Raw genomic sequence first — 26,241 nt, forward strand, 5'->3', positions numbered from 1 at the left:
GAGACCTTAAGACGCATGCGAGAAAAGATTTGAAAAATGTAGTTTGGCATGATCATGAAAGTATTCTTAAATGTGTAGTACGTGTGTGGAATAGTTGTTAGCGTCAAGTATAGAATCTACAACGCGTCGCGTTGATGAAAATCTAATACAATTAAATTGTCTGCTCCGATTCTCCTGCGAAATTTTATCTCGTAGACGGCCTCCAATCGTACTAAAAAAAAAAAAAAACAAAAATCTGAGGCGACGAAAGACGATGATAAAGCCCATACAACTGAATCGTTAAATACGATGTGTCAAAGGCCAATGACAGATCATACTTAACATATCCGGATGCTATCCTTTGCTCCCGGATACATATGTTGTTCTTCTGGTGAAAAATATAAGAGCGTGATAACACAGCGTTACAGTATATATAACACGAGCAAATATAACATTATCATGATAATTCGCTGTCGTGCACTTACAACTTACGCTTATCAACGAATATATCGATATGACGTAGAAGCCCGTTTTATTCAAATATTCAAAAAACGTCCTAGAGATCTGTTCTGGAATATTCGAATATTCCTCGGACGTTTCTAGGTCTTTCGAACATTTGTGCTGTGTATGGGAATTGTGGAAAAACTTTTGCAGCTTAATCGAAGAATCGGAAAGAAGATTGTACTTAGAAGTAAGAGCTTTTTTAAGAACGACAACAGGAAGGTGTATGCAAAATAAAAACCGAAGATAGTGAGACGCTTTTATACGTTTTAAGGATTTTTTAGCTCGACACGTTGGAAGTAGAATCGACATCGCGCGTGGCAACTGGTTGGCAATGTGACATTGTGTTAAGTATTATGCTAATCATCGCATATTTAAAAACAGTCGTAATACGAGGTCTGTTCAAAAAGTATCGCAAATTTTGAATATTCAGTTTATCTTTGACAGCTGTTTTGCTTGGACGTGTTTTGGCTCGTCTTCGATTTTTGCCTATTCCAAAAAATAGATCAAAGAATATAACAAAATTAAGTGCGCGGTCACATTCCGAATGTTTACTGTGGCATATGGTGAAGCTACCTTGGACCGAAGCAACGTTTATCGGTGGTACAAAATGTTCTCAGAGTGCCGAGAAGATGTGAACGAAGAGCGTGCCGGACGTCCGAACACGTCAACAACAGACGAAAACATTGATGAAGAGAAGGAAATAGTATTGGCCAATCGTCGAATCACCGTTAGAGAAGTTGCTGAGAACCTAAACATATCGATTGGCTCGTGCCATTCGATTTTTACTAATGATTTGGGCATGAGACGGGTCGCCGCGAAATTCGTACCAACGCCCCTGCTCACACATCGTTGCTTGTGCGCGAATTTTTGGCCAAAAACAACACACTAATGATGCCGCAGCCACTGTACTCCACAGACCTGGCCCCCTGACTTTTTCTTGTTCCCGAAACTGAAGAGGCACATGAAAGGACGACGCTACGCTACGATTGAGGAGATAAAGAGGGCATCAAAAGAGGAACTGAACAAGATCACAAAAAACGATTTTTTAAAGTGCTTTGAGGATTGGAAAAAACGTTGGCACAAGTGTATAATATCTGATGGGGATTACTTTGAAGGAGACAAAATAGATATTCATGAATAAATAAATAATTTTTGAAAAAACACAAAATTCGCGATACTTTTTGAACAGACCTCGTACGTACATATATACGAGGGTGAATCAAATATTAACGAGCTTTTTTAAATTGCGCGACCGTCGGCGGCATGAGGGGTCTGCAACGTTTTGGACAGTGGAGGCTCATGTGGAAGACAGTAATAACGTTGGCGTGCCACGTGCTTCTTACTCTCAGCAGCAATCACGATGAGCGAGAAAGAGGTACACCCCACAGTTGCACAACGTGTTATTATTAAGTTTTTCGTTAACGAAAATGTAAATGCTGCTGAAATTCGGCGTCGTTTACTCCCACAGTTCAGGGAAAGAACCCTTTCGTGGGCTCGGGTGAAGCAGTGGTGTAACGAATTTAAGAAATGACGGGAGCGTGTTGAAAACATTGCCGCCGTCCCCGCACCAGCATTCAGCGCAGAACACCGAGGCTGTTCGAGAACTCATCGAAGGCGATCGGCACTTAACTGTTCTTGAAATCTATCAGGAACTTCAGTTCGAGCTACCTATCGGTCAAAAAGGCACGGTATTTCGATCAGAAATGTGTGGCTTCTCCATGACAACGCCAGACCCCACACCGCAGCAGTAACACAACAAAAATTGTCCGATATACAATGGGCTATCCTAGAACATCCCGTCTACAGCCTAGACCTGTCACCATGCGACTTACATATGTTTGGGCCACTCAAGGAAGCCCTTGGTGGACAGCGCTTCACAGCGAACGAGGAGGTGCAGCAGCTCGTGTGCAATTGGTTTGATACACGTCCGCGAACTTTTTATGATACCGGGATTAAAAAATTACCAGACCGTTGGACGAAGTGTATAGATAAGATGGGGGACTATGTAGAAAAATAAGAAAAATGTAAATTAGAATTGATTTTGAAAAATGTAAATTAGAATTGATTTCGAAAAATATATGGTTTTTTTGCAAAAGGCTCGTTTATATTTGATCCACCCTCGTATATTATCTCGCATGCTTTGAATTTCATACTGTATTATTTCTGGTTATTTCTTCGTAGACTATCGTGTATTTTAGATTAGATTGCCAAGATTGTCGTATCGGAGTAGATAAAATGTCGCTGAAATTATGCGCAATTTCTGTAAACGAGGACAGATATAATCAATTTTAGAAAGTCTAATCTACTCTATTCGATTTCACGACATGTATTATGGAGGAGATAGTGCGTGTTTCTATAAATCAAATTGGGATTTCAATTTTCGTAATTTTATGTTGCATAGATATAACGCTTGCGAAACATCTACGATGTAAGCATAAGGATATCGATTTTTCAATGGCGCGTATAAAATGTGTCAAATAAACGGAACATATAAAAATAATAAAGAGACAATAATTCAGACGTACGATGATTCGGTGCGATGTACACACATAATTGACAGTCTCGACTTTTGAAATTCTTGCAATAAATATGAATAAGACAAACCTGGCGCCGGGTCTAATTTTTTTATTATGATGCAAGTTGGGTTCAGTTTTATGAAACAGGAAAAAATGGAAGAAAACAGAAAGAGAGAAGAAAAGAGAGAGAGGGGGAGAGAGAGAGAGAGAGAGAGAGAGAGAGAGAGAGAGAGAGAGAGAGAGAGAGAATGCAAAATTACTCTGGCTTGCATACATAACCGCAAAAGTGGGCAAAAACGGCATTTTTTGCACTTTTAAGTTAGAATATCTCAAAATCCTGATATGATAGAGCAATTCTGCGGCCAGATTTGAATTCAGCGCACCGAAAACCTTCGGGAAAGTATAGTTTGGTTTCTGGGTAAAAATTTTGTCGACCTGTGTAATTCGTCGTCGATTAAATATTTCTTTTTTTCTGTGATGCAACCGCCACTTTTTTCAGCATATCTTTAATATGCTGTGAGCTATTTAGTAAACATGTTGGAGTAGTGTAAATTACTAAGTGCCGTTCAGTAGAAAATCGTACAACAATTGTAAAAAGTAGTGGAAAGTGCTTACTTAGTTAGGCTTTTTCTGCCGAATGCAGCCATAATATATTTGGAGAGAAATCTATACAGTTACAATGCTGGTTTTGCTATCTGCTACTTTTATATATGCTTACGCATGCGATTTGTTCATCCTATTTAGTATACGACCGAAAAACGTCAAATATTGGAAAGTTACCGTAAAAATATTCGTTGCTTTCGTAACATCTTCGTCGTCGTTGTCGTCATCATAATTATGCAATCCAACGATGCTGACTGGGACGTTTGATCGAATCGATTCAAACAGTGTCAAGTGGAATCACAGAGCTCCAAGACTTCCTCCACAGAAGGCGACATCGGACAGATTGCGTTTCTGCAGTCGGCAATATAGAAAGTACAAATGCAGAATTCCATATTACCGATCGTGGGAAGAGAAATATCTATGTTACCGCACAAGCTGATTACTCTCTTCTATTTCTACGACAGTACGTTCTCGCAGTTCAACTTTGACGGTTCCCCGAGATTCCATCGCTTTTCTGCAGATCCCGTAAGTCCTAGTCTACAATAGATGCTTTAAGCCCTAAGCCTTAAGAAAATTGACCAATCATAGTCGAATTACAGAAGAAAAACCAATTATGATTGGTCAATTGTCTTAAATCTTATGTCTTAAGTTTTTATTGTAGGCCCCGCTTAGTCCCGGTTTACAATAAATGTTTTAAGCTCTAAGCTTTAAGAAATTGACCAATCACAGTTGAATTATAGAAGAAAAATTAATTATGATTAGTCAATTTCTTAAATCTTATGCCTTAAATTCTTATTGTAGACTCCGCTTAAGCTAGATCTACAATAGAGTTTTAAGCCTTGAGTTTTAAGAAATTGACCAATTACAACTAATTATTCTTCTGTAATTCGATTGTGATTGATCAATTTCTTAAGGCTTAGGGCTTAAAACACCTATTGTAGATTAGGATTAAAATATTGAAATGTCCAAAATACTCACGACAGGACAGGTACACGCGTATTGTACAATTTGCCAAAATTATACGATAAATTTCATCGAATCGAACTTAATGTTCGAAGCTCAAGCGGATCGTTGCGCTTTCTCTGTGTACGACCGAGATAGAATTTTACAACCTGTTATCGACCCTCGGTTTATTTAACGCGGCACACGAAAAGACACGCGTTATCTGAGGACACACAAAACGCTATACAGTGTAAATTGAACTACATAGGCACACATTCATACTTATTTGTAGACGTATCAATGAATGTAAAACATTGATTTGGCGAACACATCATCGCTTGGTTAAAGCGGAGTCTACAATGAGTATTTAAGGCGTAAGATTTAAGAAATTGACCAATCATGATTGATTTTTCTTCTATAATTCGACTGTGATTGATCAATTCTTAAAACTTAGAGCTTAAGGCTCCTGGATAGTCGCTGTAACTGTCTTTATTTGATGACGGCAGAAGCGAGAAAACGCATGTCAAGAATTCTTGCGTTATACGTTCAAATAAAAAGATATACTCACAAAATGACTTTTGTGATCGATTCAGCGCACTTGTAAAATTGTCCGTGCATTCTTCTTTCACCCGAACAATCAATAAACGTCGCAAAATTAATTTGATACGGAACCGTTCATTTTAACCTCTTTTCTCATGATTTTGTCAATGTTAATTTTACTATTTATTACTTGTTCAAATAAAAGAAAAGTGCACGGATAATTTTATAAGTGTACTGAATCGGTCACAAATGTCATTTTGTGAGTATATCTTTTTATTTGAACGTATAACGCAAGACATTCTTGACATGCGTTTTCTAGCTTCTGACGTCATCAAAAACAGTTGCAGCCACTACCTAGGAGCCTTAAAGCATCTATTGTAGATCGGGACTAACGCGTTAATGTAATTTCAGCGCTAAGAAATATTCGAAGATGAGAGTATTTTTTTTTATCGATCTGCCGCGTCGCCAGACTAAATCATTTTTACCTGTCCGCCGTCCATTTGGCCTCGAAGTAGTCACGGCCCTGGAGAACGGTCATTCCGTCGTTATTCATCGAGCGGCGCCTCTATTCACGGTCGAGTCGGCGTTGTGTCACGTTCTCCGACGAACTCGCGGTGTTCGCCATTTCGAATCGTCAGTTTCGCGCCGGACGTTTCGCGCGTCGTTTCTGCTACGTGACGCGACGCGACGCGCGCAATCAGCGACCGATCAGTTCGCAGAATCCGCGAACGAGACGCGACGCAAAATCGACGATATGCGGATCCATAGCCGATAATCGGATCGCCTCGCGATCGTGTGTGTCTCCCGCTTTTTTTTTCCTTAGCGCGCTTCCTCTCGTGTCTTCGGGGAACCACCAGCTGCGACGTGGCGAGGAGTAAGGACGACTCGTGATTGTCTGGTGAATCGGCTGGTACTCGTTCAATTTTGTACGATCACATTTTGCGAGTCTCTTTTTTCGCTTTCGTTATTCTTTACCATTTTCGCGATTCGCAATAGCCGTTTATCGCGCGGACATCGAATAGTTTAAGGAATATTCTGCTTAGTCATGAGTCCTTGTAAAAAGTGTGTAGTAAAAATGTAATAACAACGGATGTGACAGTATCCCTGGGACTCATATCTCGGAGACACATCGTTGTTCGTTTCTTCGCTCGTTCGGTGTCACGGGCAGAGTGTGGAACGCAATTCTTTCGATTGAATTTGCTCTAAATTAGGTCAAATTAATTAATCATGTATCCGTGAAATTGACTTAACGAGATCTCCTGTGCGAGATTCGCAAACGCGAGGAAGGAGAAAACGCGGACGCTCTGCCCGCAAAGCCGTGACTAGACGCGATGTAAACCGACACGAAAATCGATCGGTCGCCCGTCATCGGCCTCTATCGCCGGCTGCTTGAATAATATCGCCGTTTTATCGGCGCTAATTTAACGGAGGCCGCGGACTATTTGTACTTCCTGCGGTATGATAAACCGGCTCGCGCGCGCAACAAGAACGCACGGCGTGTTAACTCCAAAAGCCGCTGCCGCCTTCATTTTTCATGTAGCTTTTCAAGAAAAGAGAGTGCTTCGAGCACTTTTCGACACGATCTTACTTGCGGGTGCAACGAACGTTCGCATATACTTTGTTCTTTTTCATTCCTTTCGGAGTAAAAATTTAGGGGGAAATATTAGTTCCAAAATATCTCATTTTCATTTTAGAGCCTCGTAGTCACGTAGCCACTTTTCCCTTAAGTCTATTTTTAAGAACGCTCTTTTCATTTGAATTTGGCTGCTATATATAACTTCTGTTTTCTTATTCTCGCTCGGAGAGAATTTTGTGGCTGAAAATTGTGTGTTTGCAAAATGCGACACAGCGTCGAGCCGCACAGAGATTGTGTTTATCCCGCGAAAATTATCGAGTTTTTTTATGCCAGAGTGTCGGACTCTCACTGCATGAGTATTGCACCGAGGAAACGGGTAATTTCTATTGCAGCCATACCGCGTTTCTACCGTTACCGTTGCGCAACACCTTCCTCGGACGAGTTGTGTGCAGTATATCGCGAGGAATCACGCGCCACGCGGGCGGCGTGTACGAAAGCGCGTCTCAAACAAAGCGAAACTTTCTTGCACGCGCGCAAAGAGAAGGAAAATATTTGAAAATGAATGTATCTCTGTGCGTTCGCATAAAATTTATATCAGTGAAAACCGGAATCGAAATATCGCAGCGTTTGATCGTTCGAGTCTCGAACTAGGAAATAAAACGTAACTCCTTTGCATCGTGACTCACGAACTTCGTGGAGAATTGAACGATAAACATTATCGGGTTGATAACCGCGTTTATTTTTGCATTTTTAATCATCACACAGAGCAATTACGGCGCCAACGATGTTAATCTCATTCTTAATATAACCCGCGATATTGGGAGGAATGCGAGATCTTGTAACTAATGGTACGCGCGGATTTGTATACGGTTGAGTCATAATTGCGCACGTATCGCATGTCCGAGGTAGATACCAGCAATGATGTCTTCGCAGGAACGTGAATCCGTGTTTATTGCGACAATGTAACGCAACTTCTCAAAATTGCATATGTTATGTACAGAAAAAAATGCTAGATTCAAATAAATAATCAAATAATTACCCCGATCCTTAACAAATTTTTACTTGGATTAAGTAAATTTTACTTAAATCAAATATTTTATATACTTGGGTAATTACTTGAAAAATATTTCACTTGGATTGAGTGAATATTACTTTATTCACAGATAAAAATTTGCCAGGAAATATTGGAGTAATTGTTTACTTGAATCTAGCATATTTTTTCTGTATATCTATTTACGTTATAGATTGCCGTTGAATAAGGGCAACGTCGTGCTTATTTCTCAGTTAAAATTCACGGTTTCATCTTGGCTATTTTTCCCAACGAGAGAAGCTCGATCGAACGTTGCTGGTTCGACGATTGCCAGTCCGTTTTCACTTATATTTTTGTCAGATTACACGAGTAAATAAGAAGACTCACAAATGTCATGACGCGATCGTTCGGTTATTTGCAAAACGCATAAGGTCAAAGCGCGATATAGAGGAAAAGAAAGAGAGAGTGCAATATTTTAACCGAGCGGTCATGGATTCGCTGCCTCATGCGGCTCTTTATCGTCGTTTATTTCGCGGTAGTTCTTGCCCGCATTATTTCGCTTATGACGATGTACGTGAAGGAATGCGGGCATCGCGCACTCAAGCGAAAAGAACTGCACTTAAGGTTCCGCATCTGCAAAGTGGTGCTGTTGCCATTGTTCAAGGGGGGGGGGGGGGGAAACNATGCTGCTACGTGTCCACATCGATCAGATGCTGATGCTAATTAACTCTCTATTATCGCGCTGTTCATAGAAAAGAAATTAGTATCAATTCAAAACTTATTTTCTCACATATACAAACTAGAATGTATAATCTTATATATGAAGAATATATAATCTTGTATAAAACTCTAGTATAAAACACGAAGAAATTATATACAGCTCCATTAAAAATATCACGTTCCGTTATTCAAGAATAATTTTCATGCACTGAGAAGAAAAAATATTGGATATGAAAGGAACGGTATCTTCAAATTAAGAATTATATCAGTATCTTGTACTTGAGAATCCCCAGTAAAAGCACCAACTAACAATAACATTGTTATAATTTCCCGCTGAATAACTGTTATATACAACGCACATTATATTGCACTTACGTTGTCGAGTGAGGAATTATAACATCGTACGTAATGTTACCGTTAGTTGGATGTTTACTGGGATATGAGTCTTGAACAGACTACTAATATTTTGCCGAGGAATATTACGCGTCAGTCTTCCACCGAACAATCTATGCTCGAGCGATCACGTATCGTACTTTCGAAAGATTTTTACCGTGTCCATCGTTATTCATATTATTGCACGAATAATTACTCGGGCCGTTATCGAGTTACTCAACTGCCATTTAATTTCGTCGGTGATAAAACGTTACGAGGACTCGTCTTAAAAGTTTGTTCCCGGCGCTGAACGGGTCTGATAAATATTCCACGCGGGATCTACCGGAGCAACACTCAGCGACCAAGACGAAAACGCTCAAACCTGCGTCCTGCCTAATTCCTTTTTTACGAACCACTCTCCCAACGATATCTGCAAAGTATCGTGTGCTTAAAGAGTGGGAAGGTCTGTTTTTTCCAAGTGACACGTGTATTGCGGAGCAGTTGCATCTCTCGACGAGGAGAGGAGAGAACTCGTCGAAAGTTTCGGTCAGGAAATCGAACACACACGCGCTCGTTTTTTCGGACGCGCCGGATCACAATAGCGGGTGCAAAGGGAACACGAAGCGGTGGTGACTCAGCCGAGTCCGGTAACCGGCTTCGCCCTCTTCTCTCCTCTCCGCTCTCTTTCACTGTCCCTCCCTCCTCCTCTCTCTCTCTCTCTCTCTGGTCTGCGTTCGAGCAGAGTTCGCGAGAGAGCGAACTCTTTCTCAGTCCCGTTTCTTTTTTTCCTCTCTCATGCCGTAATCCCGGTATACCTGGCGGCGCCCCGCGTCCCGCTCGTCCTCTCCCCTCGGCCTCTCTTGTTTCCCAACACTCTGACACTTTCGAACGGATCGCGCGGCGCGAGTCCAGGTGACTTCATTGCGCGCGGCTCGCTCGGACGCGCAGGTGCATCGGCCGATCTCCTTCTCTTCCTCTCGTGTTCTCGCAGCTTCCCGAGGTCGGGTCGGCAATCTCGAAGGAGGACCGCGCGAGAACTCCACGGGACCTTCCAAGGGGCTCCCCGCGTGCACCGTAAGTATGGTGTACCGCGCCTTGTCTGCTTTGGAAAGGACGCTTCTCACGCAGTTTCCGGCACGAACTCTTCTTTCCTCTTCGCGATTTCACAACCGACTTTTCGTCACTCCTACGCGCCGGCGCCTGCCGACGTCGTGCCGTCCTGTTGATGTAACGGCTGTCAGTTTCGCACAGAGAGAGAGAGAGAGCTTGTTAGGACAAAAATAAGCGTGACACGATTGGCATGGAGAGCGAATCGGCGATAATGCACGTTTTCAGCGTGTACTTACGTATTCACGAGGTACTTGGGAACGCAACGTCGTGATATTTACGATCATCGCTCGATAACTCGTTTTCTCAAAATAGTTGGCTCAGTTACCGTCGATGACTTACACGTTCGGAAAGCCGGAGATCGTAAATCGATCACTCGCTCGTTGCAAGGTCGCATGTAGCTTTCGCGAAATAATTGGCCGAACAGGCTCGAGAGAGCTCTCGCATGACGCGCCTCGCCGTTAACATACAAGGACGGTTACCTATGAATCATACTCTTAGGGCAATGCGCTGAGAATCTTTTCGCGATCCGCGCGAAATCACACTCGAGCATCCGTTTTCCAGTTCCACCAGCTCTTCTCGTCCCGCGACTCGTGACTACTTTTCAATGCAACTGCGTTATCGCTCGCTCGGTTCGTCATTTTCAACGGCAAGCAGCGGCGATAAACAGCGCGATTACGCGTGCCTCTTTTTTCAAGCCGAGAGCGGCACCCTTGACCGATTCGCAAATCAGCTGAATCGAAAACGTACTTTACACCAGTGTGTGTGCGTTTCACGCTCCGCTGCGATGCATCTGCGTGCAACGCGGAACGTTTCGGGCACACTCGTGTCACTCGCTCGCTCGCTCGCGCGATCGGTCGTTCCTCGCGCGGTTTAACTTTATTACTTATTCGCGTACACACTTTCAGATCGTCGGTCGGTCCGCACACCTGCGTTCAACGGAGCTGAAGAGAGAAAAAGATGGCCGAGTATTGCGAGTACATGTGGGACCCCACGCGAGGTCACGGCAGCACCGCTCTGGCGCGCAGCATTTACGAGGAGGACGCCAGATTCGATAAGCGCGACAAGAAACTGGCCATTAAGACCGTCAGAGCTATACTCCGGGAAATGCCGGATGTGGGTAAGATAGACACGTGTACAACGTAGAGCGTAATTCAAGTCAATTTAACGCGGACGTGTTCGTCCATAAAAGCCGAATTGGACGATATCTAGAGCGAAGTGTTTATATTGCAGTTTAGCGAGAGATCCGCGCAATTCAGCGGTGTAAAATAATCCCCGCTTGATGAAATATAAATATAATTTCAACAAAGTGAGGTATTAATTTCTTCTCGCGCTCAAAAGCTTCCACAAAACAATTTGTCACTCAACTCGATAATTCTACACAAAAAAAAGATTTCTTTGAATTGAATGGAGTTTCTTTCATTGAAATAATCCAGATAGAAATGCTGAACATAATATGTAAACATTTAATGTATGTTTTGTGATGCCGTTGCAACAGCATACAACACGTTAAAAATATACCTGTTTTAAGGAATACTTATTTATTACGCCATAATTTTAATCAAAGCATCGACTTCTTATTATTACAATAATTCCGGATTAATTGCGGGCAAACTAGCAACGATATTTATTAGAATATCGCCGCAATTTTCACTGAATCAGATAATTTTCTTTTATATACTTGTACGAGGACGCGTCTTAACGTACTTATGCCAGTCACGATGCAGACAACAATATATGTCTATCTGGGAAATTGTCTTCTGGGATGAAAGAAACAAATATTTGACTCAACAAACAGGATTGTTTGGTTTTTCTAATAATAAATGTCTTTACGTCAAATGCAACACATATTTTTTCATCCAAACATTATAATGGTTGTCACAAGTGATAGATTATTTAAAAGAAATAACACTATGTTAAAAATATTAAAGAACTTCTTTTTATTTCAGTGGAACAATATTTAATATACAATGAAACGAATTTTTCTTTTATTGGAACCAAATATTATTTCCTCTAAAGAATACTGTTTTTTCTATCGAGCAACATGGTTTATTCTGAAACATTTTCTTTAAAACATACTATTTAATATTAAATTCTGTTGTTTATATTAAATAAAGCCATGTCAAATAAACAGATATACTAAATCCAAAGAAACCATTTTTCCGTATATAATGAAAGATAAAAGAAACCGCACACGTCGGATTAAGAGAAGATCATTTTAAAGAGCAAAAATAAGTAACAAAGTAGATCCGGCAATTTTATCAGTCATATAAAAGATACGAGGCGCTGAATCGCAAGTTTATGATCCTTCGTTTAATCGTAAAAGCGAACATGGAAAAAAAAGCCGAGCATTAATGGTCAGGGGCGGTACGGATATTAAAATGTTCCACACACGCCGTCTTCCGCGGCTTCCCGGAATATCCGCGTTCGAATTGCTTCCTGTCCGACAGTTCTCGCGAACGGCATTACAATGACCGGGCGCCCCCTCGCCCCCTGGTGTTGTTCTGTTCCTAGACTTGAAGCATTGCACGGATGAATATATCACGCGTTTCCTACTGGCCCGGAAGTACCGCACCGAGCAGGCGGCCGCCCTGATAGTCGCTTATCAGTCGCAAATCACGCACCGTCAGGACATCTTCGGCAACCTCACTGCCCGCGACCCAGCCTTGCAACGCGCACTTCGCGCAGGCATCCCGGGTGTCCTACCCGCCCGGGACAGGTATACGAATTAATTAATCTCTCCACAATAAGGAAGCGTCCGCGGATTAACGTTACGTTAGGGAGCAACGTACCGTGGCGACCGCAGTATTTATTCTGATCCTTTTCGCCCGTTATCGCCACGAACGTAGGATGCGGAAAGCAAGTCGTGATTAACAAAGCCGAACGCGAGATTGATTACGCGGGATTTCTTTTCGCGCGAGAACACAATCGTGCGGGTTAAGTTTCTCTCTCGGCGATATTTTTTAATTGTTTCGTGTATTGACTCGCAGCGTACAAAAGAGACGGCGCTTCTACTTATAACGGGACTATTGTAAAAATTCTACCTTACGATTTGTTCACACCTATCCATTTTCATTTTGTGTTACGAATGAATGCAGGAAAGGCAGATGCGTGCTGGTTATCTTAGCGTCGCAATGGGATCCCATAGCCGTGCCCGCATTATCCGTTCAACGAGCTATCTTCTTAGTTCTGGAAATACTTATTCAGGATCCCCGAAATCAGGTGCAACATTGATCTAATAACCGTTCGAGCTACCGCGCGAAGATAATCTGTTGGAATAGAACAATTATCAGTTCACTGCTGTCGTCGCTTTTTCGCTTGACACGATTTCGCATTTCCTTCGTATCGTCAAGCTATGCGGACGGGAAGTGTGAGAAAAATTCGCGTCTTTACTGGAAAATATAATTTCTCGAGTTTTTCGAAAGGTAAAAGCGACGGAATAACGTGCCTCCGACAGATCGATTCTCGAATATTACAGGCAGCCTGAACATCGTATTTCATTCAACTAAATCCGCGCACGGTCTAGACATCGTGTCTACTCCCGAGCCCCAGGACTATCACACGCCGCCCGGACACGTTTAACGGACGACTTGGGTCTTCTTTTTTTTCCAGCAATCCGGTTTCGTCGCTGTGGTGGACTGGAGCGGATTCTCGTTACGGCAGGGCGGTGCACTGGGCGCAGCGGCCGTGCGAAACCTAATAGCCGCTCTACGTGGGCGATTTCCTGCTCGATTCAAAGCGATACACTTCCTTTCAGCGCCGTTGTACGTACAGGCGACTCTGGCCCTGGTGAAGCCGTTCCTGGATGAGAAAACGCGAAACAAGGTGAGAGACATCTGTCGAACATTCCGAATAATGCGTGACGACTCGGAATCTCGAATCTCCTGAATCCTGAGAAATACACAAGCGGAGTATATAGTCGCAAAAAGTGAAATTGGCAGTCGTTATGAATGGACGAGCGCGGCGGTATAAATGATCATCGTTGCCGTGGCGCGCCGGATAAGTGGCGGGAAGAGCGTTATCGCGGATCGTCTTGCAGATTTACCTGCACGGCAACAATCTCAGCACGCTCCACGAACACCTGCCCACGGATATACTGCCGGCGGAGCTCGGCGGTACGGGACCAGCTTTCAACCCGGGATTATGGGCCGAGCCGGTCATCCACTCGGCGATGAAAGAGGCCGAGCTCGCCGTCGCCAAAAAGGGCAAAGAACACGTCGACGCGGACACGCAAGAACCGGCGCACCTTCGGGGGGACGGGTCGGAAACCGCAAACGGAAACCGTGAGAAGAGCGACGGATCGTACATCTCGGCGAAGCTGCGAGACGACGTTGCAAAAACGGCCTTCAACAGCAGCCCCGCCGCGAGGCATTTCACCGTCAGGCCGCCGAGCGCGCGAGCGGACGTGGAACTGAACGTGATAAACAGGCGGATGAACAGCGAGGGAGAAGCGACGACGGAGCCAGCGACGAAGAACGACGAGGACGACGGCGTCAGGGATCGATTGGTGCGCGTCACCGAGCGAGTCGGTAACGAGAACGAGACCCGCCGTCGTTCCGAGGATCGGACGGCTCGGCACGGCGATACGGATGAGTCGGCGTTTCTCGACGCGGAATCCGAGATCAACTCGAACGAGTTCGAAATAATAGCCAGCGAGGGCGGCTCGTTGGACAATAGATCGGTCAAAGCGACCCTAATCGTTACCGGACGCAACACCGACGCACCGTCGGAAGAGACGAATCTCATAACGTAACGCAGATCTCCGTAGATCCGCAATGCTTGTCGTATCGCCGGATCGGTCTCTTGGCGCTGAAGATAGCTTTTATGATGAGATGATGATACGCGAGCATAGTATTTTGAGATATCGTAATATTATCGGTGTAACAGCTTTTCCTACAGACTATTTTCTAGGCTGTAATTTAACGCGACGCTCTCTGATCGCAATTTCCACTTAGGCTTAGGTATACAACTTATTTATACAAATGTTCCGAGAATATCAAGTGTGACATTCGAGTTCTGATAGAGAAAAACGAAAAATTATTATGCGTTATGTTATGATAAATCTCTAGCTTGTAATACTCCCGTAATCCTTTCGCTACACGCGTTTGGTGTATTGACAATATGATTACGATGATTTCTGAAACTGCGGTACCTGCTTTCCTATTCACACCAGGGCAGCTCACACTAATTGGTATTACAGCTGCTACAACATAGACGAGGACTGTCTGCTTACTGTCTCGATTAAGAATTATTCCTATATATTTTGACATCACAGATGTCTTAACAAAGGAATTTTCTCGTGAGAATTCCTACGAACTGCAAACATGTACATCATGTCATTCACAAGTGAATCGAAATTGCGCTTCGTTACTTGCGTTAGTTGCGAAAAATAAGTATATTTCCAATACACATTTATTTATAGCTTTCCAAGTGACTTGGGTAGACGCTTTAGAAATAACGTATATTTGCGGATTAAAGTATATAATTTTCTTAGTATTTTCTTAATTATATATAGATAGGAGTGTTACATCTCAGACAAATATCGAAATTTATTCTTCAGATAAGGTCGTGCCTCGACTTTTTCGCATATTTGCACATACTCTTTTACATGTTTACATGTCGAACGGTTCCACAGATTTTAGATTAGCTTTTAGAAGTGTTTCGGTTTGCGCAAAGATATTCATATCAACAAAGTGACTTGCGCTGTTCAACATGGTAATATTGAAAAAACGAACAACGACTGCGAGAAGGATACAAGTATATGGCGAGATAATATAATAAAAATTTATTTCGGTACATAAAATATATGTGTATATATATATAAATTCTCAACATCAATACATGTTTTAAATAACATCAAATGTCTTATCATATTACCAAAAGCACCCTGCTACCATTTGTGTATGATTTCACATATATGTTACGTATGAAAATAGAAAACTCTCTCTCTCCCTCTATATATATAGATGCTGTGTGATATATATATATAAATATTGCGATTCAACACATAACTGGAGAAAGAGTATATTTATATACAAATATCCTCTCACACACATTTAATTTCTTGTTTCGAGGATGAATTTATCCTTTTTTTTTTTTATATATAAGAATACAAGTACATGCTGAAATTAGCATTTTATATTGAATCACACTGTTTTCCAATACTAGTACAGATCACAATCACATTAGCAATGCAGTAATGCTTGTTAACATCGCTCGCGATTTCAAGGGTTCTTAATAAACAAATACACTCACACGATTAAGAAGAGACACATCTTGATATTCTATACAATTATTTCCTCGGGCCTCCGTAAATGCAGTAATAACCGTAAACGTATTATGAGAGTTACGGAATATATCAAGTATTGTAAGAAATTATATATTTCGTATTAAATGCATGTTACGCATCTCCATATATATGAGTTTGTACTTTACCTCGGTAGCACCCGCATTTGTGTGGAAAAACCTCTTCGATACAAACTTCGGTATAATATTTCACGTGAGAGTTGGCAGGGTTCGGTAAGATGAGGCTTAATGCAAACGTCATTCATTGAATTATTGTCTATGATGGTACTGTCGTTAAGCTACTATTGCCGGCGGTACCCAGCCACCGAAACCTCGTTCCAATTCTTCGGCAATGGCGAGCGTCAGATGATCTTGATAAAGTCCCCCTACGACCTGCGCGAGAACATATTGTTGGTACAAGTTGGCGCCATTAATCCAATTACAAAAATATATAGCGCGCACCTGGATGCCAATGGGAAGCCCTTGCTTGTTTAAACCTAACGGACAAGCCGTAGCCGGTAGGCCTAATACGTTAATGATCGCAGTATAGGAGAAATTGAATGGCTTGACCAACGGTTCGTGGTGCATTGGTGCTGCGGTCGGGTGCGTCGGATATAAAAAGACACCGTCTTCTCCGAGAATATCCTAAAGAGAGATGCGAGAAACAAAATATATAAAGTGAGCAATGACATGATGTCTTGAAATAACAATACGACACTCAAATTAGTCGGACAATTCTTACTTTAAATTCCTGAGAGAGATCCTTGCTCTCTTGCATGAGCTTCACGTGTTCCTCACTCCCGTACTTCATGCCACATTTTTCAAACATGGCAGTGAAAAGTGCGACTAGAGTGTGATTGCTCATAAAGAGCACCCATTTGATGAATTCTAACCCGATGTTAATGTGACCTTGCCTGTTGGTTAACTCGTACGAAAAGTCCTTGTCGTCCTTGCACGTCATATTCGCCAACCAAAGGGCCAAGCCTTTTCTTAACTTTTTGACATTTATTTTAGTGGCTTTAATATTATGCGCTTTCTCGAAATAGTTCAACACTTTTTTCATAGTAGCCTTTATTTCAGGGTCAACGGGTGAGATTAGTCGCTGACCACCGTCGTCCTCCATGTAATAAATCTAAATTTCAAACGATACAATTATTATTAATCTTGCTCTCCGTCGTCGGGAAAGCACGACAGTGCGCGGGCGGCGCGAACAACGTAAGAGTAAAATGAAACCACCAATTGCAGGATTACATCACACCACGACTTGCCTTAATTCGCGAAATGTCTACTTTTTCATCCAGCTTCAGTAGATCGGCTTTCTTATCTGCGAGAATTTTCAAGGTCAACGTCACATCATGCGCGTATCTACACATTGGTCCAATGGCGAGTAACTGATCTTGGTCGTCGCTGTGTGCACTGGGATATTGACCATCGTTGGAGACCACTCCTATAATACACAAATAAAATAACATAACAATTTCCGCAACGCGTCGAGTAATGGGAAAACATATACGCGCGAGCCAAGCTTTCAATCTTTCTCACCTTTGGATGGCTTGTGGCCAAATATGCCGTTGAAGAACGCCGGCATACGAATAGAGCCACCAATATCCGAGCCAATTCCAAGCGGAGATCCAGCAGCCGCTTGTATGCAACCTTCGCCGCCCGAGGAACCACCCACGATACACCTTAAAACGGATTTCGATAAAATAGAAAACGAGAGAAACAACATTATTGTTCAATAATTGGTTCTTAGGTTCTCAACTTGGAACGACAGCATTGATTTGATTTGAGCGTAGTCTTTCTCGACAATTGAGAATCCTTGATAAATAATACGTTCCTTTCTTGAGTACGTCATGATGTAACGTAGCGATGATGTAATATGTTATACCTGGTGTTGTAGGGATTCTTAGTGGTGCCGAACAGGCAATTGCTGCTCTCCCACCACATCGCCAATTCTGAAACATTTGTCAATGCCAGAGGAATGGCTCCGGCTGACCTCATTAATTCAATTGCTTTTGCATCTCTGTCGACGGTGATGTTTTTGCGTGCAACGAGACCAGCCGTTTGACACATGTTTGCGACGGCGATACAGTCCTGCAATGTGATTAATTAACCATCTGTTTCTTTTCGCGGTTTTATTCTCGTAACAGCTGAAGAAGAAGTGTTATAATCGTGTAATTTCGTTAAGTAGACAAGAAAAAGCTCGGAATACAATTGTCTAATTTATTATCAACGATAAAATCAAATGAAATTTGAGCCAGGTTAGTAAGAAACATATATATAATAAAAATATAAGTATTACCTTGGTCGTAAAAGGTACACCAAACAATGGTTTCTCTCTCTCCAAAAATTCCGCTGACGGAGCATCTTGAGATTTCAACAGTTCGTCGCATTTCCTCGCGTCTTTAAGAGCTTCTTCAAAACGATCTTTGACCACGCAATTAAGCATCGGTTGGATCTCCTTTATCCTTTCTATGTACGAAAATACCACATCTTCCGAAGTTAACTGTGAACAATAACAAGTTGTACGGCCGGCTTAATTGACAATTACGTATACACATGAAATAAGGCTTGTGTATTTTACATAACAATGTTTTGTTATTACAAAAATTTACTTTCCACAACAATGCAGATCTGATTTGCATCTTATCTCTCGAAAGCATAACTGATTAAAAGAAAAAAAAAAAAAAGGATAATATTGAAAAACATGATTTTCGCAGAATTCGATTCGTTATCTCTCAGATAAACGTCACACAATACTGTTATGCCAAGCAATCTGAATTATTGTGCAAAACACAATGAGACGTCGTTGTATTATCAGATCAAAAGGATCACAATATCGATGATTAGATAGTTTACAACTTATATTGTATCAGGTCGCGAGTAAAAATCGCTGAAATATCTTACCAAACATTGAAAGTACCGGCAAAGAGACTTACTTGTTTACTTCGAATTTTTAACGCCAAAGCGGATGCGCTGTGCAGCAAAGTTAAGTCTTTAATCGGCGGTTGGATTTTCGCTGGTCCTTTCACATAGGCGACGAACAAGAATATTCCTCTCGCAATCAGCTCGATCACGCGGTGAAACACGCTCAAGATTTGTTTAGTTTGCATCTTGTTCTGTGTTTCCTTCTTCGTCGACATATACCTATCGGGGAAAAATATCAATCCGCCTTTATTATATTTGCTTTTCGCGAGCATATTTTATACTTAATTATAAATAACACACACACACAAAAGATATATTTGCAAGAAAGTGAATATCTTTGTCAAACATATCTAATAAGAGAAAAAACGAATACGTGTTTTTTGTATTTTAATACAATATTTATACGTGCAAATGTCTTTCTTAAAGTTGACGAAAAATCGGTACAACTTAAATTAAAGCATAATATAACAGCACAAAAATGATTTTTGTTAAATTTAACTATTTGAATATTAATAGCGCCGCTGTATATAAACTAATTATTGAGCAAATAATTTGCCTATCGCACAATGATAACAAGTGTAAGATTATGATACATTTATGTTTGACAATATAAATATTACATGTGCGCGCGTATCGAAAAGTATACTGGCAATATCGAGCAAAACCAGGCGAGCATTTTTATAGCATCGACTCTATAATGAAATCGACTGTGCGCGATATTCAACAAGTACACGTTACCGGGGTTCGTTTGCCGTGACGGACACGGGGACGATTAATCGCTCGTTCGTATATACGAGGAATGACCGTCGTGTTGTATTGTTTCATTATAGCTATGGAGATCTCATATGTCCGTATGAGCGAGCATGTCCGATAACTTATCGCTTATGATGTAAAAATCTATCGTGTCACGGCTTTCTCGCATAAATAATGTAATATCGCTTTTGCATTATTACATCACTTAGCAAACACATTGCCGAACGCGTTATGTTCGAGTACAGCGACAAAATTATCAATATTGCCGTAATGAAAGATAAACAAAGTAGAATGCGAGAAAGAGTCGTGGCTACACATTAAGATAAAGAATAATTTTCTACCTCTCCGCTCGTCGTTGTAAGCGAGACAAGTAGAGAGACGATTAAGAAAAGAAAAAAAAAATGTAAAGCTTGAGATTTACTTTCTTTAAAACTATACACATAAGTTACACGAGTTTACAGGAGAGAAATGAAATTTCAAGTCGAAGTACGAAATTTATTATTTCAAATGTATGTTAAACAGTCATAGCAAAAATTATGTTAAACGCGATTCCGCGAGAGAAATGACGCTATATATCATCAATTACATTATCATTACATTATTACCATAATCGCTTTTTGTGACGATAATTTAACCGGAGAGTGAATAAAAATACATAACAGGTAAGTGACGAGACGCGAATTTCATTGCATAGCAATCGCGTCTTATTCTCAGCCGGTGCTTGTGTAAGGCAAGAATTCCAGACTGGTACACATTTACGCACTTATCATAACAGCAGACAACTGCTAATGATGTAATCGTGGAATTACGTGTCAAGGCTGGCAGAGAATACAAGCTCGAGTTTAAACAGCTTTGTGAATAGAACAACTAATGGAGCAAACGTGTGCGCTTCCATCACGGAGTTAGTGAGCAAAATTGAAAAGCAAAACGGCTTGACGAAACAAATTTGATAAGTATCAGATCGAATTCTGCTTTAACGGCAATGTTTTAAAGAGAAATGAGTTTTATAAGAACTTGATGAAACTTGCATTACGTATATATAAAAATATTATCTAACTGCTATAACAAGAAAAATATTAATCACTCGAGAGCTGAGATATTTGTAATTAAACTTGATACTTTTTTTATATGCGTTTCTTGAGATTAGCGTGTCATTTTTAATCTCTGTTTTTAATATCTTTTAAACTAAAAATAAAATTTTGATGAAAAACTACATTAAATAACACTCTAAAAACTACATTAGATAACACTCTTGCATCTTTATGAGATTTTTCAAAAATTTCTTTAAGTCATCAGGTTAAAAAATGATATATTCAAAAAAATGATTTTACAGTCATAGCAAAAATTATTTAGATACGCGAAATTAGCTAAGATGGATTTTTTGCTAATCCTATTGATATAGCCACGGGCTTTAACGAATGCCATATTTCGGGTATAATATATATCATAAACAGCTCTTTTAAAAGAAAACATAAAGACGGCTCAGAAATCAACATAATTTTTCATACCTTTCATGACAAATCAAACTGACATCATTTAGCGTGATACCATAAAGATAACATTTTCAAGAAATCTCTCAAAATGAGATACCTCAAAGAATTCTCTTAGTAGTTGCCTCTGCCTAAATGATGATTATAAGATACCACAACTAGACATCATTTCCAAGGTATCCAAATGTTTTCTCAAAAAAGTTTACTTAAATTTTTCATTCCGACAAGCGCGCTGTTCGGTTTCGCAATGGCGAGCCATATATGCTTCAAGGTACGCAGCCTTTTATGTCCGAAGAAACTAAATGACAGATTGGATTTACTGGTCACGTAAAGTGTGTTTGCAAAGCGCACACGCGCTCCGTATCGCGCACACTGTCGCGCAAGTTGATTCACACATCTACACTTCGAATGTCAGAGTGCTTGACACGAAGTGTCGCTTGGCAAGTACAAGGTTACTCGGGGCAATCGCTCAACATAGACGGTTATTGCCACGCAGAAATATATAGCGGTTACACGCGAGAACGACTATAATACGATTGAAATCCTAGCGATGAGGCAACGAGTGCCTGACTCAACTATCTAATACAATCTTTCTAATACAACTTTGTCCAACATACCAAGGATACGGAATAATCCTGTGCTCGTTAGTAAATATGAGTCGCACCGGTATACAGCACTCGGTTTCCTGATAACATAAAATACGAGTGATAAGTTTTGTGGTGATAAATTTCGCAGCGAAAGAGCTATATAAGCGGATCACTCGTCACATAACGAAAAAAAAAAACCTAATCATGCGATTTTCTCGTGACCGTCCATGAAATGTGGAACGTGGAAACAGAGTTCAACATATTTGCGATTGTCGGTTTGCTACTCCGCACGACAAAAAGCTTTGTCCAGTAACGTACATTATTCACGTGAATTATTCATGCTTCCCGCATATCCGTCACCATTTAAAAATATAATAGATTCTGCAAGATACAAACGGAAGAAGAAAAGTAAACCGGGCTCGTAATTAATATATGTTAATTTCGCGCCGAGGGTTCATATCATAACGTGCAAAACAAAGATTTCGCAAGAATAGCTCGTATACAGCGGCTGCTGTTCCTTCGGCACGAGAATAAAAAAAGATCGAGGGGCGCTTGACGAAAATTAAATTAATTGAGCGTATCGAGACGTGGCCGATCGTTGAGGGCCGGGCGCAACGACGACCGCCGTCGATGATTCATTTTGCTCGGGCTTCGCTCTTGCTGCACCTATGAGACTATGAGACTTGATACAAAAGAGAATGGTGAATCGATAATCAGACGAAATTAATTAGTCGAATTAATCGAAACTGTTCACAATGGGATGATTCGGCAATATTACGAGAACACCGAATGAAGCATGTGTGAAAACATGTATCATATACGTGCGAAGGATGATAAAAACGTAAATTATACAAAATAATGAGTTGCCGTTGGCGTAATTGTTTTTTCATCGCATATTGTCGGTTCGCGGAAATATATCGAGGCTGGCGAACGACCGCGCGACCGATTATGGAAATAACGAAATAACACTGGCCACGGATCGCCGAAATTCGGCACGGTCGCTTGTCGGAAACAAGCTGTCCCGGTTGCCTGAGGAATTCATGTACCCGCGTTCGTCAGTCGTCGCGCACACGGCAATTATCTCGCGCGCTCACCGACAATGTAAGAAATACCGGTGACCGGAAACCAGGCGTTCACCTTCGCGCTCTTGTCGCCGATATTATAAATTTCTTTTTTTCAAAGCTGCTTACGTGACCACCTCGCATATTTTCACGAGACGTGATTATATTTTAGGGGCGCGAGATACCAATGTACGATTGTCTCGAAGATATCTCAGACACATTCGCGAATCAAGTCACGCCTAAGGAGCCGGGCGGCGATCAAGTGCACCGTTGTACAAGGTAACCTATAAGACACACAGCATACACACACTTACGGAGACGTGGATTCGCCGACGTCACAGGGAAGCGACGATGATGACGATGACGACGATGATCCACTCCCTGTGGATTCGGGATGAATCAGCGAGAGCCGACAGATCACCGGCGGAGCGAGTGATTCAAATCGGCGAGCGTTTCGACAGGTCTATATTGTACAATACTTTATCACCCCCTCTACCTTCACTGTCCCGTTACTTTACGTGCGTGTCGTCCGGCGAGACTACTGGCCGCCGCTGAATTTTTCGAGCACCGGACGATTACTGCCGTCTCGCTTTTCGCAACGCGCAGTTCGCCGACAAACGGTTGAGTCCACCCACTCCTACAGCGGCACAGTTCACTCAGGTCCGCCTCGATCAGTTCCGTGCTGCTCTGAACTGCCGCGGACGCCGACCGACCTGCGTATAAAGATAACTCCGTCGGTACGGCATGACGCACGATCGAGGCGACGCGATTCCAGGAGCGACCTTGGACCCGCCCGATTGTTTTGCTTCTCACCCTGCGACATGCGCCCTTCGGCACGAAATATCTCGACGCCTACATACGCGGGGTAGATATTTTTGAAATCGTCTCTCTTTCGTATTCTAAAACTGTCGGTCCTCTCCCATCTCGGCGACATGAAAGAGAGACGAGGATCTGTCATGGCGTCATAACGCAGGCTCAAAGATGCTCCGAGTGACGAACGCGTGTGTTGACGCGTTCACCATTGCTCTTAATGTTTAATTGCTTTTTGTTCAATCCGGTGTTTATGTGATGCTTAAGGATAATCTTTGGACTTTCGGCGCGACGTAAGAGACCGTCTATCTTAATATAGACAGATTATTGTTGTCGGACGACTCGGACGTTATCAATCAATTGTATCTCAATAATCACATTCTTTTGTGATAAATATACGAATAGATTAATCCTCATATCGGATTTCCCGTGGGTGTTCTCGTAGCGCGTTCGGAAAGATAAAAAGGTAAATAGTGTCATTGAGGAGGACGATAGAGAAAAAAGGTTAAAACACGTAGCGCGAGAGTAAAGTTACGGCCTTGTCGCACGTCGCTGCGTGAAGTTGGCTGCGAGGCAGTAGTCGATGGAGCGTTCGGACTGACTTAACCTAACCCTATCTGTCTGCTCCGAGAAACGTGGGCGAAACGAATCGTTGGTTCTGGGTGTTTTTTTCGAGCATTTTGAGGCTGCTTGACTTTCCCGGTGAGGCGCACGCGTGTGTTCGCTGAGTGTGTTCGGTACTGCATTCAGCACGTGTTCTCGCAATTCGAGCGTAATTGCTATCCACTGCCTCGACGGCTGACATCTGTACGGATCGTCGTTCGGCTGGACAAATAATCTAACCTAACTTTGCCGTTTAAGAAAATACTCGAACGACAGTTCGCACGATGCACATAGGTCAAATACGAGTAACAATGCAAGTAAAATTTCCATGTGTCAGGTTCTTGAAGTTAGCTCGATGATAGCTCTCAAAGTCTTATTTGCATTTACTTGCGACAATGAAAGAGGAGAACTTGCGCTACTGCGCACTCGCGATGCGATAGACGGAACTCTCGCTTTCGCGGTACGAATCGGTATTCACGTTAAAAGTGACAATTGTAAAAAGTAACATCGATTTCGGACAACACGGCGGGTGTGTCATGCCATATTCTTATCGACAGATAACGATTTTAGAGATTTAAGATTGTAGAGCTCTCATCGAAGCGCTCAATGTTCATTTTAATGCGAATATGAATCGCGAGATATCAGTTTCGTTACTTATCGTGGTGGGATATCGATTTTATTATTATTTATATAGTAGTATACTTATATAGTATAATACTTATAATTTAATAATAAATAATTTAATTATAATATTTATATAGTATACTTATATAGTATAATAAGAAGAAATTTAGATACATTTTACTTGTCCACGTACAAGACGATAAAACGACTATTTTATGAACAAAAATATATACTTTTTCGCGCCTACGTACACGCTTATCTCTTACCATCAGATATTTCAAAAACACTTTAATCATTTTATAGATAGTCGCATGTGCTAACTTTAGAGTTGAACTTATCTAAAATACACTTTCTCAATTGCTCTCTTTCAACAAATATAAACAGTTATTATCTGATATTGTAGGTAAAACGATGATTCACGATTGAAGATGATTTTAGAGACCCAAAAATAACGATACGCAGACAGGCAAAATATTAACCGACAATGAGTCAGGGTCGCTATTATCTTTCTTTCAACACAGTACTACACTGAGAGAAAAATATAGTTTTTTTGAAAACAACAATATTCTTTCTTTATTTTGTGGTTAAAGTGAAAAAAGGATATTGTTGTCCCCGAAAATAACTATATTTTCCTTATTTTCCTTTCAGTGTACCAAGGTTCTTTTGATTTTTCTTTTTTAAAATATAGTTATTTATTAAAACACAAATGAGAAATGTAAGGTATCTCGAATATTTTAGCTTACGTTTAAATGCGCCAAAGTCGTGCACCTGTTTGGGGAGAACCACGTACTCGAGTATTTTCCTCGTCGGACTCGTACGCGGCAATCCTGAATGTTGCGTCGCAGTCACTTGACCACTCGACAAAAAGTGTTTAACAGTGGCTGTTATGTTGCCATTACTCTCCTCTTGTGCCGGCAAGGATGCCGGCTGCGGATTCTTTCATACGTAATGCACATAGGCAGGGTCGAGTCGTGGTCTTTCGGCGCCCTTAACCGACTCTTTTGCACGCTTTTAATTTACACATTGAGAGCATCATTGCAATTCTCGGTCTTTATATGCTTACTATACCCGATAGATTTTCGACGCACGAAAAATAAATATCGGGATATATTTTACCTTCAATTTATCTTTAGGGTTGGAAAAAAATGTTTATATCCATTTGTCTCAGTGAAAAAAATTATTGACTTTTTTCTTTGAGAGAAAACGTTCAG

General features: G+C 41.4%; 2 protein-coding genes across 5 annotated transcripts; one reads left to right on the forward strand and one right to left on the reverse strand.

Annotated features, from left to right (window-relative positions):
* Positions 1–5,669: 5,669 nt before the first annotated feature.
* On the forward strand, positions 5,670–16,306 carry LOC106741388 (clavesin-2-like). Of its 3 annotated transcripts, none has more exons than XM_014613339.1 (6): positions 5,670–6,010; positions 10,798–11,009; positions 12,404–12,608; positions 12,988–13,111; positions 13,502–13,714; positions 13,929–16,306. In XM_014613339.1, the coding sequence occupies exons 2-6, from the start codon at positions 10,850–10,852 to the stop codon at positions 14,640–14,642; spliced, it is 1,416 nt and encodes a 471-aa protein (XP_014468825.1). In that variant the 5' UTR covers positions 5,670–6,010; positions 10,798–10,849; the 3' UTR covers positions 14,643–16,306. The 3 variants fall into 3 exon arrangements, with proteins under 3 accessions (XP_014468825.1, XP_014468826.1, XP_014468827.1); XM_014613340.1 differs by having other exon boundaries at positions 5,670–5,994; XM_014613341.1 differs by lacking the exon at positions 5,670–6,010 and adding an exon at positions 8,380–9,856.
* On the reverse strand, positions 15,421–25,852 carry LOC106741387 (fatty-acid amide hydrolase 2). Of its 2 annotated transcripts, none has more exons than XM_014613336.1 (11): positions 25,774–25,852; positions 23,308–23,706; positions 21,963–22,030; positions 19,114–19,321; positions 18,477–18,680; positions 18,063–18,268; positions 17,717–17,859; positions 17,443–17,621; positions 16,917–17,306; positions 16,637–16,819; positions 15,421–16,567 (listed from the first exon to the last, which is right to left on the reverse strand). In XM_014613336.1, exons 4-11 carry the CDS (start codon positions 19,315–19,317, stop codon positions 16,469–16,471), a joined length of 1,608 nt encoding a protein of 535 aa, XP_014468822.1. In that variant the 5' UTR covers positions 19,318–19,321; positions 21,963–22,030; positions 23,308–23,706; positions 25,774–25,852; the 3' UTR covers positions 15,421–16,468. The 2 variants fall into 2 exon arrangements, with proteins under 2 accessions (XP_014468822.1, XP_014468824.1); XM_014613338.1 differs by having other exon boundaries at positions 23,302–23,706.
* Between the last annotated feature and the right edge of the window lie 389 nt (positions 25,853–26,241).

Source organism: Dinoponera quadriceps, unplaced genomic scaffold (assembly GCF_001313825.1).
Source record: "Dinoponera quadriceps isolate SergipeBrazil2010 unplaced genomic scaffold, ASM131382v1 scaffold405, whole genome shotgun sequence".
In the NCBI taxonomy this organism is placed as follows: domain Eukaryota; kingdom Metazoa; phylum Arthropoda; class Insecta; order Hymenoptera; family Formicidae; genus Dinoponera; species Dinoponera quadriceps.